At 47.9% G+C, this 15,064-nt stretch overlaps 3 protein-coding genes across 8 annotated transcripts in view; 1 reads left to right on the plus strand and 2 right to left on the minus strand.

Annotated features, from left to right (window-relative positions):
• Positions 1 to 2,988, minus strand: part of LOC309334700 (uncharacterized protein) — a 39,655-nt gene extending 36,667 nt beyond the window's left edge. For 3 of the 4 annotated variants that reach the window (XR_014153230.1, XM_081849280.1, XM_081849281.1), the window contains exon 1: positions 2,839 to 2,988. The gene's annotated coding sequence lies outside the window, so the exon portion shown is untranslated. Of the gene's footprint in view, positions 1 to 2,095; positions 2,206 to 2,838 lie in introns of those variants that run through there. The other variant, XM_081849282.1, reaches the window with a different exon arrangement.
• A 152-nt stretch (positions 2,989 to 3,140) lies between these two features.
• Positions 3,141 to 13,144, plus strand: LOC309334682 (uncharacterized protein). 3 transcript variants are annotated; one of them, XR_014153229.1, is made up of 6 exons: positions 3,141 to 3,356; positions 5,345 to 5,534; positions 5,978 to 6,104; positions 6,531 to 6,608; positions 7,620 to 9,542; positions 12,962 to 13,144. XR_014153229.1 is itself a non-coding variant. In XM_081849231.1 (5 exons), the coding sequence occupies exons 2-5, from the start codon at positions 5,394 to 5,396 to the stop codon at positions 8,996 to 8,998; spliced, it is 1,725 nt and encodes a 574-aa protein (XP_081705357.1). In that variant the 5' UTR covers positions 3,141 to 3,356; positions 5,345 to 5,393; the 3' UTR covers positions 8,999 to 9,761. The 3 variants fall into 3 exon arrangements, 2 of the variants coding, with proteins under 2 accessions (XP_081705357.1, XP_081705358.1); XM_081849231.1 differs by lacking the exon at positions 12,962 to 13,144 and having other exon boundaries at positions 7,620 to 9,761; XM_081849232.1 differs by lacking the exons at positions 5,345 to 5,534; positions 12,962 to 13,144 and having other exon boundaries at positions 7,620 to 9,761.
• LOC309335889 (band 4.1-like protein 4B) lies at positions 9,910 to 11,477 on the minus strand. The gene is made up of 2 exons (XM_081851161.1): positions 11,214 to 11,477; positions 9,910 to 11,143 (listed from the first exon to the last, which is right to left on the minus strand). The coding sequence occupies exons 1-2, from the start codon at positions 11,358 to 11,360 to the stop codon at positions 10,121 to 10,123; spliced, it is 1,170 nt and encodes a 389-aa protein (XP_081707287.1). The 5' UTR covers positions 11,361 to 11,477; the 3' UTR covers positions 9,910 to 10,120.
• Positions 13,145 to 15,064: the final 1,920 nt, after the last annotated feature.

Genomic DNA, 15,064 nt, shown 5'->3' on the forward strand with positions numbered 1-15,064 from the left:
GCGGGGTATAAATATTAAATTTATTATTATTATTATTATTATTATTATTATTATTATTATCATCATCATCATCATCATCATCATCATCACCCTTTACCCTTGAAGCCCACCAGACTGTGAAAGTGCATACATCTATTCTCACTTGATGCCGATGGACAGTATCACAGGTTGTAACTCACTCTACCAAAAACCAGAAGTAATGAAGATGGTTTCAATATATAATTGATATATAAATCCCAAAAGCATTTTCACAGCATCCTCCATGTACCACAATTATTAGCACAGGTTAAAGGCTAATGAACATATTATGGCTCAAGTTTTTGTGGGCTGTGTACAGACCTGAAGGTGTTGAATGATTGGTTAAGGACCCTGTACGAAAAGCTGGAAATGTACGGTCTCCCATGGTTTCAAGCTGGGAGAAGAAATGGAAGCCCCCAGGTGAGGTCCCTCCCCTTTCTGTGTGAGACAAGGGTTAAGATCTACCTTTGAGACAGCGTTAGAAACTGATATATGAAAGCTAGCAGCTAAAAGGCACCTTCCACTTAGGTTATGGGCACAACAACGGAATGTCTGGGCTGCAAAAAACAAATCCATGCTTCTTCTGCCTGCTCCCCTAATATTCTTAAGATGCTCTCTTCTCCAGAATTCAGAGAGTGGCTGGAAGTGGGGAGGCAGAAAAGGTCCTCCTTTCCTTCCACTCTGCAGTTTTAATCTGAAATCTTAGGTGCAGTACTGTGCCCAGAGCTCAGAAACTGCTCATGCTAATGAAATTCCTTGTTACAAAATTTGCCCAGAACAACGGGAGTTTCAAACGCTGCTTTGAGACAGGTAGACATTGTATTCTTTCTTTCTTTTTGGTGTCATTTAAATTAATTTTGTTTTTTTTAATCATATGGTATTATGAAAAAGTTTGAATGAAATTTTATGAAACAATAAAAAACACACACCCTGAAACCTGGGAATTTAACCACTCTTTTAAGGGGAGTGCAGGGAGGCAGTTTCCCCATCAAGTAAATAATTAAAATACTTAACTAACTGACCAATTGTGCCACAGACAATTCGGTTCTGCCCTGCCCCCCCAAATGTGCCCCCCATAAATCCTGGCTACGCCCATGCCCTCTGGACCCCCGCCCCCCATCTCCCACACCAAGGCCACCTCTGCCTCTTATCTTTCTCTCTGCAGATGCTTGGCTGTTCTTATCTTCCCAAAGGATGCTTCTATTCATTCCCCAGCCCCCCCCCAAACATCCACTGTCCCCCTACTTCCCGGATTCTCCCCTGCGCGCCCAAGGTCTCCCCAGCCATAGCTGTCAACGTTTCCCTTTTTAAACGGGAAATTCCCTTATTCCGAATAATATTCCTCGCAAGAAAAGGGAAAAGTTGACAGCTGTGCTCCCCAGCGCGCCATCCTCTCCATCTGGAGGGGCCTCGCAAGAAGAGCAGGGAGGCGGGAGATGCAGAAAAAAGTGGGGGTGGGTCTCTATCCGCTTCCTTAAACCCTTGCGTGGACTACTGTTCTCAACCTGTGGGTCCCCAGATGTTGTTGGACTACAACTCCCATCATCCCTGAGCTCTGGCCTTGCTAGCTAGGGGTGATGGGAGTTGTAGTTCAACAACATCTGGGGACCCACAGGTTGAGAAAGGCTGGCTCCGTCTCTACCGCCAGCAGGGCCCCACGCGACACGGATGCGCCTCTCGGTACACGCGCGGAGCCAGGCGCGCCCCAGGGATCCCTGCCTGGGAGAAACAGGAATCCGCAGCGTCGGCGTCACGTCTGAGGCCTCGGTTCAAACACAGCCCTGCTTGGGGACGGGGGCTCCCGCAAGGACCCCCTAATGGTGGGCACCGCATTTCAATTCCAGCACAGGCGCCAGAAAGGGGGGGGGGAGAGTGCAGGGCAGCTGAGCACCTCTTGCCCCCCCAAGGAAAACGCGTGGGGGGGGGTTGCACAAAAGGAGATCGTGCAATGGAAACCTTGCAAATGTTGGGTTTGCAGCTGTATTGCATAGATCCAGGGCCCCGTCGCTGGGTTTTCTTTTGGGGAGGGTGTCTCTTTGCCGCCGTCCTCCCCCCCCCCCCTTTGCTGCACCTTTACCTCTTTGTCTTCTCTCGCCACCCGCTTCCTTTGTTCGCTTTTCCGATTACCTTCCTTGCAATATGAACGCGGAAGGAGGGTGTGCTTTCCACCGATACTCCTCCTCCCCCCCCTTTAAGACCTCCCTCTGCTCCCCACGCCCTGCGCTAGCTCGGATGGGAACCGGACGTGAGGGCGCTGCCTTGTGACTCTTCCTCTTTGGGCTCCGTGGGAAATTGCAACACGCCCCCCCCCAGCTGTCAACTTTTTCCTTTTTTAAAGGAAAATAGGATAGGATTCCTGGCAAGAAAAGGGAAAAGTTGACAGCTATGCCCACCCTCCATTTACCGTGGGGGCAACTGCTGCAGGCGGATCGAGATTAAAATTGGGTGCTGGGTGGGGTGGGGGGGGGGAGTACACCCCTCCCCCCAGTGAAGCAGCTCCCCCCCTCCGCCTGCACTTAGGGTTTGCACATGGTTGGAGTCGGACGGGGGGTCTCCTCCCCACAGCGAAGAACTGAAAATGGGGATGGGGGGGTTGGTCCTCTTTTCACGCCGGAGATCGAACCTGGGACTTCCCTAAACATGCAAAGCATCTCCTCTGTCATTGAGTTGCACCCCCCCAAGGAACTGACTTTGACCCCCTCCAGCAAAACAACACCGGCCTACTTTGCAGGGCGACACTCCCCTTGGGAAATGGGTGTCACAGTGGCGCGATCTCTCCCCCCTCCCCAATTAACAGAGATAAATGTAAACCTGTGTAACCTTCAGATCCAGGAGTAGTTTTTCCAGAGGTGGGGGGCTGTGGGTGGGTCTCTTTCCGTGCCGCTACCGGGCATCGAACCTGCGACCTTCTCACAAAAGAAATGGGGATTTTTGTTTGCAGGGAGGGGGAGGGGGAGGGCGGATCTCCTGGCACTCCTCCCCCTCCTCTCCCAGGGTCAATGAACTCCGCTTCCTAGAGAGGCAGGAAGTTTGTGGCGCGGGTGGGGTGGGGTTGTAGAGGCTGAATGGAGGGGGGGGGGGCAAGGAGGAGGCTTGGAGAGGAGAAAGAGGTGCTGCGTATTTGGGGGCGTTTCGGGGTTGGTGGGGAAAGATTCGCTTTCCTTGCACCTGAATCTGCAAGCAGCTGGCGGGGGGAGGAGAGAGGGAAAGGATTCCCTTTGCTAAGTCTCCTTGCTCCCCTTTTCCCCTCTTGGGATCTGTAGTCCGCCTCCCCAGTGGATCTCGTTTCTTCGGGAAGCACCGCTGTGCAGCCCAGTCTCATGCATGTTTACTCAGAAGTAAGTCCTACTCTGTCCATCCTATCTAATAGCGCTCTCGTTTATATCTGCAATCCCCCTCCACTCGCCCCTCCCTCCCCTCTTTTGCTAAAGCCCCCTTGGGCTGGGGAGATAGCAGCGGGGAGGCTTTGGCGCAGTAGAAGCAGCCCCCTATATTGGGGGGGGGGCTTGGTGAGCTGCTTTTGTAGCCCCAGAGCTGCAGAGCAGAGTCTCCTTTGGGTTGCGGGAGATGGAGGAGATTTTGAATAGGAGGTGGGGCTGTAAAAGGTAAAGGGACCCCTGACCATTAGGTCCAGTTGTGGCCGACTCTGGGGGCGCTCATCTCGCTTTATTGGCCGCTTCTGGCGAACCAGAGCAGCGCATGAAAATGCCGTTTACCTTCCCGCCAGAGCGGTACCTATTTATCTACTTGCACTTTGATGTGCTTTCGAACTGATAGGTTGGCAGGAGCAGGAAGTGAACAACAGGAGCTCACCCCGTCACGGGGATTTGAACCACTGACCTTCTGATCGGCAAGCCCTAGGCTCTGTGGCTTAATCCACAGCGGCTGAGGAGCAGACAAAATGCTAAAGGAAGTCGGCCTTAGATAGAGCTTGGAAGGGGACCCCCAAATGTCATCTAGTCCAACCCCCGGCAATGCAGGAATCTCAGCTAAAGCATCCAGGACTGATGGCCCTCCAGCCTCTGCTTAGAAACATCCGAGGAAAGGAGGAGAGTCCACTACCTCCAGAGGGAGACAGTTCCACCGTTAAACAGTTCTTATTGTCAGAAAGTTCTTCCTGGTGTTTAGGAGTCCTAAACTCCAGAGCAGGACAGAAACAAGCACGCACCCTCCTCCACGTGACAGCCTTTAAGATATTTGACAATGGCTATCCCATCTCCTCTCAGTCTCCTCTTTTCTGGACTAAACATATCCAAGTCCTTCAACCGTTCCTCATAAGGCTTGGTTTCCAGACCCTCGATCATCTTGTGAGATTCCTTAGCAAGAAATAGGCTGCTATTGGAAAGAGTCAAAGGGAAGCAAAATGTGGGTTTTTGGGGAGGGAGGAAGCCCCCCCATCTCCCCTTTCAGAACTCATAGATGGGGGGGGGGGCTGGTGGACTGTGGTTTCCTTGGAACAAAGGAAAGGGTCTTTCTGAGGTTGGTCATGTTGAGGCGGGAGGCAAATGGGGAGGAGTCCCTGCTTCAAAACAGGAGGGAAAGGGCATATTTGGATTTCCTGGAGCCTGAAAGAACACCCAGTCAGTCTCCCTCCCGCTAGGCAATAATAATAATAATAATAATAATAATAATAATAATAATAATAATAATAATATATATCCCGCCCTCCCCAGCCGAAGCCGGGCTCAGGGCGGCTAACAACAATAAAACAGTACAAAAGTACAGCACAAACAACACTCTAAAACCATTCATTATAAAATTAATTCAAGGGAAATGGGTGCATGGATGGCGGTATTTGAAATTGATTGGGATCTTAAGGGCACTTTTAAAAGCCTCATGGCAAAAGACCGGACGAATTAAATAAATGCCCACTCCCCAGTTTTGGACTTGGGGGGAAGAAATACATTACCTCCCATCTGATTCTGATGCTGCCTCCGAAAAGAGGCTTCTCTAGACATGCTCTGGGAAGATTGTTGGGGGGGAGATGAAAGCCGGGTGGGTGGGCATGGGGCATGGATCTGGCCCCTCTTGCAGGACTGGCGCAGCACAGGGATGCTGAAGGTCTTTCTCCTCTGTTGCTGCCAGCCTCACTCCTGCCCAGTCTCCTTGCTTGCCTTGAAAACAGTGAGGTTGGCAGGAGGGCCTCCTAATGCTATAGGCTGAGCAAGATGTACACACATATGTACATTTCTTAGAGGAAGGCCTGGGGCACCATAGTTCGTCAGCATGCCTCCATCCCCCAAACCACAATCCCCTAAAAACTGAAGCAACTTTTAATATCATGATCTTCATGACATCCTTCCCGTTCCCTGTCTTTCCCCTACAGGCCCAGGAATGGTCTCACTTGAGAGCTGCTCCCTGCTTTGAAGTTCATCATGGCAACACCTGAGAGTGTGTCCCAGTTTACACCTCCATTCCCCCTGTCTTCCAGAGGCAGCGCAATGGCCTCAGAGGCACCGTTTGGACTGTCTCTTCTTAGGGGTTGGATGGAAAGAGGTGCCAGGCAGCTCCCTCAGGTAGGGAAAGAGTATCTGGTGTGGGGAGGAGAGGGGAGAAGAGGAAGAGAGGGGGACAAACCAGCCTCCCTCTGTGTTGCGTGGGGAATATTTGTTATTACAGTGGTACCTCGGGTTACAGACGCTTCAGGTTACAGACTCCGCTAACCCAGAAATAGTACCTCGGGTTAAGAACTTTGCTTCAGGATGAGAACATGCAGCGGCTGTGGGAGGCCCCATTAGCTAAAGTGGTGCTTCAGGTTAAGAACAGTTTCAGGTTAAGAACAGACCTCTGGAACGAATTAAGTACGTAACCAGAGGTACCACTATATTTATGTTAGTGGATTTATCTTGCCCAGGGCGATCCAAAGAGGCTTACGACCAACCAATGAAACAGACAGGGATGAAGGGGATCTAAGAGAAGTTATCTCCTCCCCCCCCTCCCCCTCTTCTTCTTCTTCCAGGCCCTCTTGACCTTTGAGGAGGTGGCTGTGTTTTTCACGGAGGAGGAGTGGGCTCTGCTGGATCCAGGCCAAAGAGCTCTGCACAAGGAAGTCATGGAGGAGAATTATGAGATGGTGGCCTCTCTGGGTAAGGATGCATTTTTATCCCTCTTGCCTGTTAGATGTGGAAGGTGTCAACCAGCTCTTTGTGCCATGTATTCATGCAGAGTAGGAATAATTTAAGAAGAATAGCCTGCTTGGATCCCCATTTGTGCAGATGTACCCTACGATATTTGCAGCTTTGCACTCTGAAGCAGCATCCATATATTCACACAAATGCCACTTGTGACAGTGGGACACAAGGCCCTCTCCTGCTCATGTTGCGTGTCTTTTTTTTTTTTTTTAAATAAATTTTTATTCATATTGCATATATATACAGGAAAAACATGTTGCGTGTCTTTATAGGATCCGGGTATGGTAATCCCTCCTCTTTGCTTTTGCAGATATGGATTGATTTGAAATGGCCAGGTGATTTGTGGCCCAAAGTAGCTAATATTATTGCTTTCCTTGGTAGAATCAGACCTCGGTTCCTGTTTTGAAGAAAGACACGATCCATTTCTCCAGGTCCCTAAAGAAGGGGAGATATCAGAAGGTAGATGTTTAGCTGCATTTGGGGGTCCTTTTTTTCCTCTGGAAAGAGAGGGAGCAGAAGCCTGTTCCCTTTATGACCTGCTTCTGGGCTTCCTGTCAGCACCTATTTGGCTCCTATAGGACTCTGGGACTAAATAGACCGGGGGGGGGCAGCCCATGGGACTCCACCCCCCGCCCCAGTTCCCGCTGTCCCCAGGCCATGACCCATGACCACCTCTGCTTCACATCCTCCTTGAGTCCTTTTTTCCTTCCTGGGTTGTGTCCTTGAAATCTGAAGGTGTTTCCTGCTTGCCTGGGTGGAAGAAAGAGAAGGGTGTGTGTAGAAACTGCTCCTGTCCAGAGGTTGCATTTACATTCGTTGTTACACCCAGTTCTGCCTCTGGTCCCACAGAATGCGAGCACCCGGCCCTCAGGCTGTAAAAAGCTGCCCTCACAGGGTCCAACAGGGTTTTCTTCTGAAGAGCAGAGATGGCATCCAGGCCGAGGTTTAAATTTAAAATAGCCTCCACATTGCCTCTGAGGTACAGTGAGATCCTCTTCACAAGTGCCAGGTGGATTCTGCTGGGACCATGTGCCCTTCTTCTATCCCTCAGCAGGAGTGTTAAGATTTTCCCTTTCCCTTATTTTGGAAAGGGAGCCATGGCAGTAGTAGGGCTAGGCAGGCCTGGGTATTTTGCACTCAGAATTCACTGGCTGCTTTGAAAACATTTCCCAAACCAGACTTCATTGCTTGGGTAGAAGGAGACAATCCAATTGGATGGTGCTCTGAGAAAGGGGAGAGATAATCAGACACAGCAGTGCGAGGTGACAGCTTGTGTGAGGTGGAGCAGGGAGGGACTTGTGGTGTTGTCTTGAGAAATTAACTTCAGATTCAGCTGTGTGGGGAGATAAGTGGGGGACGTGCTTGAAAATGGTAGAAGAGGCAGAGAACTGGGCTCGATTCTCAATGGGAGTCTCTGCTTCTACCTTGCAATTTGAACAACATTTTCTTTTTCTTCCACCCCCAAAACAGGTAATGGGCAGAGGAGAGAGAATTATGAGGAGCCACCAGGAAATGTGAAGCATAAAGTAGGGAAAGAGACATTTGTAAATCAACTGTCACGCCAAAATCATATAGGCAGAAACGTGTCAAATAATGGGAAAAGGAAGTCTTCCACTTCTCAGGACATTGGTGTCCATGTAGCCCTGAACTCACAGGAGGAATGCATAGGAAAGAGCAGTGTGGAGTGTGAAAAGAGTTTCACTCAGAGTGGAAGCATTAGTTTACATCAAAGAACCCAAACGGGGGAGAAAGCGTTTCAATGCACGGAATGCGGAAAGAGCTTAAGCAGTGCTGGTAACCTTATTAAGCATAAAAAAACCCACACAGGGGAGAAACCATTCAAATGCACGGAGTGTGGAAAGTGCTTCAGCCAGAGCGGAAACCTTATTGCCCACCAAAGAATCCACACAGGGGAGAAACCATTTAAATGTATGTTGTGTGGAAAGTGCTTCAGTCTCAATCACCATCTTACTTTACATCAAAGAACCCACACTGGGGAGAAACCGCATAAATGCATGGAGTGTGGAAAGAGCTTCTGTACAAGCAGTTTGCTTATTGCACATCAAAGAACCCATACTGGGGAGAAACCATTTAAATGTATGCTGTGTGGAAAGAGTTTCAGTCTCAATCACCATCTTACAATACACCAAAGAGTGCACACTGGGGAGAATCTGCATAAATGCATGGAGTGTGGAAAGAGCTTCAGTTATAAGAGTGCACTTACTTTACATCAAAGAACCCACACTGGGGAGAAACCATTTAAGTGTATGGAGTGTGGAAACAGCTTCAGACAAAGAAGAAGCCTTACTGCACATCAAGGAACCCACACTGGAGAGAAACCCTATGAATGCATGGAGTGTGGAAAGAGCTTCAGTTGTAGGAGTGCAATTACTGTGCATCAAAGAGCTCACACCGGGGAGAAGCCATTTAAATGTATGGAGTGTGGAAAGAGCTTCAGTCGGAATGGAAGCCTTACTACACATCAAAGAACCCACACTGGGGAGAAGCCGTTTAAATGCATGGAGTGTGGAAAGAGCTTCAACCGGAGGACTGCACTAACGGTACATCAAAGAGAGCACACTGGGGAGAAACCATATGAATGCATGGAGTGTGGAAAGAGCTGCAGTTGTAGGAGTGAACTTACTTTACACCAAAGAACCCACACGAGGGAGAAACCGTATGAATGCATGGAGTGTGGAAAGAGTTTCAGTTGTGCGAGTGCACTTACATTTCATCACAGAACCCACACTGGGGAGAGACCGTTTAACTGCATGGAGTGTGGAAAGAGCTTCAGATATAGTGGAAGTCTTACTGTACATCAAAGAGCCCACATTAGGGGAAACCATTAAAATGTAGAAAGTGTGGAAAGAGCTTCAGTGGGAGTAAAAACCTGACTGCATCTGAGAACTCACACAGGGGAGAACACCTCTAAGTGATTGGAATATGAAGAACAGCAGTAAATGCAGCAAACTTGCTTAACACAGAAGAATTTACAGAGGGAGATACAAATCGAGATTCACTGAGTGTAAACAGCACTTCACTAGAAACTGAAGTATTTACCACACATGGAAGAACCATAACAGGGAGTGTAAAAACAAGCATCTTGTGGAACCTGAAAATGCATGATGATAGGTTTTGTTGCCTCTAAGAAAAATAAGAAACTCCTAGCTCTGCTATGCTAATTGCCCACGATGGTCTCTCCATTCTGCCTAATGTCTTGGCCATTTGGCATATTATTATTAATGCAGTAAGTGGAGAAGGAAAGGAGGCAAAGTTTACCCACTTGGTCAGAGGTGTGGCGAAAGGCATTGGTCTGCTGCTATCACCCTTTCTTTAAGTGAAACTCTCATGTGTCTCAGATTTCACCCATCAAGTATTCAGAGTCCCTAAGTGGTTTAGAGTGCCTAGTTGGGATATAACTGACTGTGACTTTTTATTTATTTACTACATCAGACTCTCCACATAGGGAAAGAATCACAGGCCAGTCCTTCCAAAGGGATGGTGGTGCCAGACCTTAAAACCTGAGCTGCTTTGTTTTGTAATCTGTTCAACCTGTTTTCTTGCTTTCGCCCTATCTTTTATTCTAAATAAAGTTTCGCAATCTGAACAGCTCTTCAGTTTGCCCTATTGCTGAAGCTCTTTGGGATACTATCTGCTCAGATGCACATCAAATATCAACGTTTTTATTCATAAATGAAACCACAGAACAGCTGCAACTGTGTGTAAATGAAACAAAACAAAAATTAAAAGGCTACAGTAGTCAAAAAATAATGACAGTTTTATAAACTACCTGCAAAATTTCAGAATTTTGGGCATATTTCTTAGCTTTTTCCAAAGTAATGGAACTACAGCTTGCAAGTCTTTGTCTACTACACCTTCTGTTCTATGGATTATGACACCATTTTAAAAACTTATTTGGAATGCAATGAGTATGTGAGATGATGCATAAAGCGGTGAGAGATGGTTCTTTCTCAAAGAGTTGTCATGAGCTTATCCTGATACAACAGGCTCTGGATCCCAACTAAGTTCTTCTGGTTCTGGTCCTGAATATACCACAAATTGCTGTCCTCTCCATTTGGGGATTGTTTCCAACAGAGCCTGTCATCCTGATAGGGTGGCCTTAGATTTACAGGAGGGTGTGGGTGCCAGTGTGATTGGCCAGGGTGCGTATTTGGGTGATACGGAAGCTGATAGTTATGGACTTCATGGTTATTTTTAGTGCAAATCTGGGGTGCTTTGAGAGTGTTGCTTGCTTTGAAAGTTGAATGCCTCCGGGATGGGTATCGCTTGCTGGGCCTCCTTTCAAAGGTACTGGCTCTGTGTAGTCTGGATCCACGTGTTGCCTGGTATTCTGTTCGACCACTGAATCGAAAGCGGGATCCCAGCCTGATAAAATCTGACCGGCTAGATTTACTGTTTGCAGGTGTGCGCAACCGAAAGAAGGCATGGTGCTCCACTGCACATTTCCAGAGATGCTTGCATGTTTTAGCATTGTCTAATCTGAAAACAAATGTGTGCTCTTGCTCTCTACCCTGATCATCATCTTCGACCACCACAAGGGTCAGCTTGCTCTTTTTGAAGTCCATTTTAGTGATTTTAGGCCAAAAAAATAAACCTATTTTGTTTGCCCCTTCAAAGATCAAGATCCCTGTTGGTGTCAACCCAAGAGCATAGTCACAACCATCTCTTCCCTTCACCACATGCATATCCACCCCATACATTTCTAGCCATTTGGCTTTGTTCAAGTAGCACATTTCTGCCTGTGCTGGGCTCTTTCCCCTGAATTCTTTCCACTTCTGAAAGATTTCAAATTCCATTGCTTCAGTTTGATTAGGAGTAAATAGGAATTCTGAAACAAGTTCTGGAGTGTGTTCAGGGAGCTCACATTCGCCAAGCTCAGCTTGGAGACACAAAGCAGCGAGTTCTACAGCTGTTTCATAAGGGCATTTCAATTTTCCCGAAAGAACATCTTGCCGCAGCTGTAATACAAACAGGTACCTGAAAATGCCACTCCTAGATGCTTCTCTCATGGTTTGGACTCCAGACCAGGGTGGGGTGGATTACCTGTCTTGTGAATTCCTCATGGAGGTTGTTTGGCTCCGATGAATAGTATTTGATTCGAAAGTGCAACGTATATGGTGGCCCAATTTTGATTTGCTTCTTAATGGGTTTTGAATGGTCTAGCCAGTGCAAAATCTGGGATGTATCCATGAACTGAAGGCCAAAGTAATCCGTTTCCACAAGATCCAAATGGTACACAATCTGGTCAAATAAATCCTGCCCTTTTGCGTGTTTCTGGGCGGAGGCAGAGGGGTCGGAACAGCGGCCGAGATGCCTCGCTCCTCCCCGGAAAGCTGGCGAGGCCCTTCGGCGAGTCGGGGGCGCCCTCTCTGGCCCGCGCCGAGGCCAAATATCAACGTTAATGATGCTTAGATTAAAACAGCTGTATGTGTGGCCTCCGTATTAGAACAGCGTTGCCCAAATCGTAGAGCCCTCCCACCTACTTCCCAAAGCTGGGAAAGTTCTAACTTGGCTTTGGGAAGGAGGTAGGAGGACTCTAGGACCCTGACAGAGCCCTCACACCTCTTTTTGGAGCCCAGCACCTCACTCTCCCCACTTTGGGAAGGTGGTGTGAGAGCTGGTGGGGTGTCAAATGTTGCTGAGGACTACAACAATAGAATTGAGTGCTGCTTGCACTCCTTATGTGGCAGAGGACGGGGGCCAGGGAAGTGACCCAGGAGAAGGGACCTGTGATTTATGGGGTGTCATGACACCCACCAGTGGAAGATAGGAGTGCCTGGCATGCTCTGGTCCATGGGGTCACGAAGAGTCGGACACGACTAAACATCAACACCACAAGGTTGGAGTCAGGGCAGGTGGAGGAAAAAGGGACGGTCCAGGCAAGGGGTGGGTGAGTAGTTTCCCCAAAAGTCCTTAACATAATTTCTATGCAAAAAATGGCACCCAGTCATTTTTGAGGTACAAATGGAGAATCTTTAGGCACAAAACGCACCTGGCGCCCTGCTAATTTCAAACCCTGGTCAAAGTGCTCACCTTACTTTACATCAGATAACCCACACTGGGGAGAAACAAAATTTAAGAATTCCTTCCATTAGCACCTTAGGTAAAGGTAAAGGGACCCCTGACCATTAGGTCCAGTCGTGGCCGACTCTGGGGTTGCGGCGCTCATCTCGCTTTAATGGCCGAGGGAGCCGGCGTACAGCTTCTGGGTCATGTGGCCAGCAGGACTAAGCCGCTTCTGGCGAACCAGAGCAGCGCACGGAAACGCCGTTTACCTTCCCGCTGGAGCGGTACCTATTTATCTACTTGCACTGGTGTGCTTTCGAACTGCTAGGTTGGCAGGAGCAGGGACCGAGCAACGGGAGCTCACCCCGTTGCGGGGATTCGAACCGCCAACCTTCTGATCGGCAAGTCCTAGGCTCTGTGGTTTAACCCACAGCGCCACCCGCATCCCCAGTAGCACCTTAGAGACCAACTAAGTTTGCATGCACATGAAAGCTCATACCAATAACAAACTTAGTTGGTCTCTAAGGTGCTACTGGAAGGAATTTTTTTATTTCGTTTCAACTACGGTAGACCAACACGGCTACCTACCTGTAACTAGAACTATGGGGAGAAACAGTTTAAATGCATGGAGTGTGGAAAGACCTTCAGGTGGAGAGGTAACCTTACTATGCTTCACAGAACTGGCAACCGGGGTAAACCATTTGAATGTATGTAAGTCACCTATAAGTCCCAGTGCAGGTAATGCACAAATCCAGTAATGAATAATAAGCAATAATTGATAAAAGGCTAATTGGCCAATTAAGCAAAAACACAAGTCATTTAAAGCAGGAACAAATGTTATTAGCTTACAAAGAATGAGCCCCCAAACACCACAAACTGAATCTGTACTTCGCTAAATTAAAAATTCTGTTTTTCTTTTTTGGAGTAATTTTTATTACAATTTGAAAAGGGCATGAGAAGGAATAAAGGGGGGGAGGGAAGAGAAACAGGGAGGAAATAGAGAGAGAAAGAGATGAGGAAGGGAAAGGAAAGAAAGAATAAAGAACTTGTGATTCTTTGTCTGTCAGCTATATATAAACGTTATTCAACTCATCCATTCCAATGTAACACCCAACAAAACTACTTATGATAAACCATTATCAAGATTCTTATTTTTGTTTTGGAGAGGGGGACATTTTTTTAATGCACTTTAACGGCACTCTGTGAGCACAGCCTGACCCCCCCCCACTTCTCTCCTACAGTGTTTCACAAGCCACTTCAGCTGAGATTCCTGCATTGCAGGGGGTTGGACTAGATGACCCTCGGGGTCCCTTCCCACTCTTAAGATTCTATGATGCCCCACAAGGTGGTTAAGTTAGTTTCTTTTTTCCTACATTGGTGTCTGTTGCTCTGTCCCTTTTCCCCAGAGTCTGTCAGCTGCTAGAAAAGGTAGCAATCCAGGGTTTGTGAGATTTGAGTAAGGTCTGTGATGAATAAAGCCAAGGCTACATTTGACAAAGGATCAGTCTGGTAGTTGTTGTTCTCTTTGACATCTGGTGGGAGGGCGTACCACAGGGCGGGTGCCACCACCGAGAAGGCCCTCTGCCTGGTTCCCTGTAACTTGGCTTCTCACAGTGAGGGAACCGCCAGAAGGCCCTCTGCTGGACCTCAGTGTCCAGGCAGAACTATGGGGGTGGAGACACTCCTTCAGGTATACTGGGCTGAGGCCATTTAGGGCTTTAAACGTCAGCCCCAACACTTTGAATCGTGCTCGGAAACGTACTGGGAGCCAATGTAGATCTTTCAAGACTGGTGTGTCTCGGCAGCCGCTCCCAGTCACCAGGGAAGACCCTTGCAATGGACATTTGTGGGAACGCTTAGAAGGGCATTTGGCTTCCTTAATAGCTACGGTCGAAATTAAACTTGAGGTTTGAGGGACTCCTCACTCCCCCCCTTTTTTTTGTTTCTGAGGGAATCTGACAAAATAACCTCCAGGAGGTTCCCTCAAACTTCGGTCGACATGGAGGTTATTTTGTCAGTTTCTCTCACAAACAAACACGAATTGGGTGATGAATCTGGTGGGGAATCCTGGAGAGCAGGATTGGACCAGATGAGGCCCCTTCCAACTATGATTCTGTGCATGCAGAATATATAACACAGATGCGATTCCTGCGTTGCACGGGGTTGGACTAGGTGACCCTTGGGACATCTTCCGTCTCCACATGATTTTGTACTGTGTATGAAACTCAAGGACCAAGTGGCTCAACGACGGCCCCCCATCAAGGCTGCTTCAGTCTTTGGGCTTTAGAAGAAGGGGATCTATCCTCATATTTCCAGAATCCATCGGATCACCAGCCAGAAGGTATCTAGGCCTGATGGACCCAAGTGGGCAGCTCTTATTAACAGACCTTTCCAAATTTTTCGACAATTTCCTTTGCTTTCCTCTAACTGCTTCCCATCCCATAGAGCAAAGGTTTTAGGTAGAAGGCTTCATTATGGCTTCCCAGAACCGCAAAACTGCCCCAGTAGCCTTTACAAACACAGCAGATGTGACATTTAGGGTCTGGAAAGTACAGATATAGAAAGTGCCATAATAATACTAATAATACTAATACTACTACTACTACTACTACTACTACTAATAACAATAACAATAACAATAATAATAATTTCTTATTTATACCTTGCCCATCTGGCTGAGTTTCCGCAGCCACTCTAGGCTGCTCCCAACAGAATATTAAAAACACATTAAAGAAAAACCAAACATTCAACACTTCCCACTAGACAGGCCCTCCAAGTGTCCTTGTTTTCCAGGGACAGTCCCTGATTTAGACTGAAGCCGCCCCGGTTTCTGATTTGATCCCGGAAGGTCCAGCTTTTCCTTAGGACGTCCGTGTTTCCATCGGAGG

The sequence above is a fragment of the Podarcis erhardii genome (genome assembly GCF_964252035.2).
Source record: "Podarcis erhardii genome assembly, chromosome: 2".
Taxonomy (NCBI): Eukaryota; Metazoa; Chordata; class Lepidosauria; order Squamata; family Lacertidae; genus Podarcis; species Podarcis erhardii.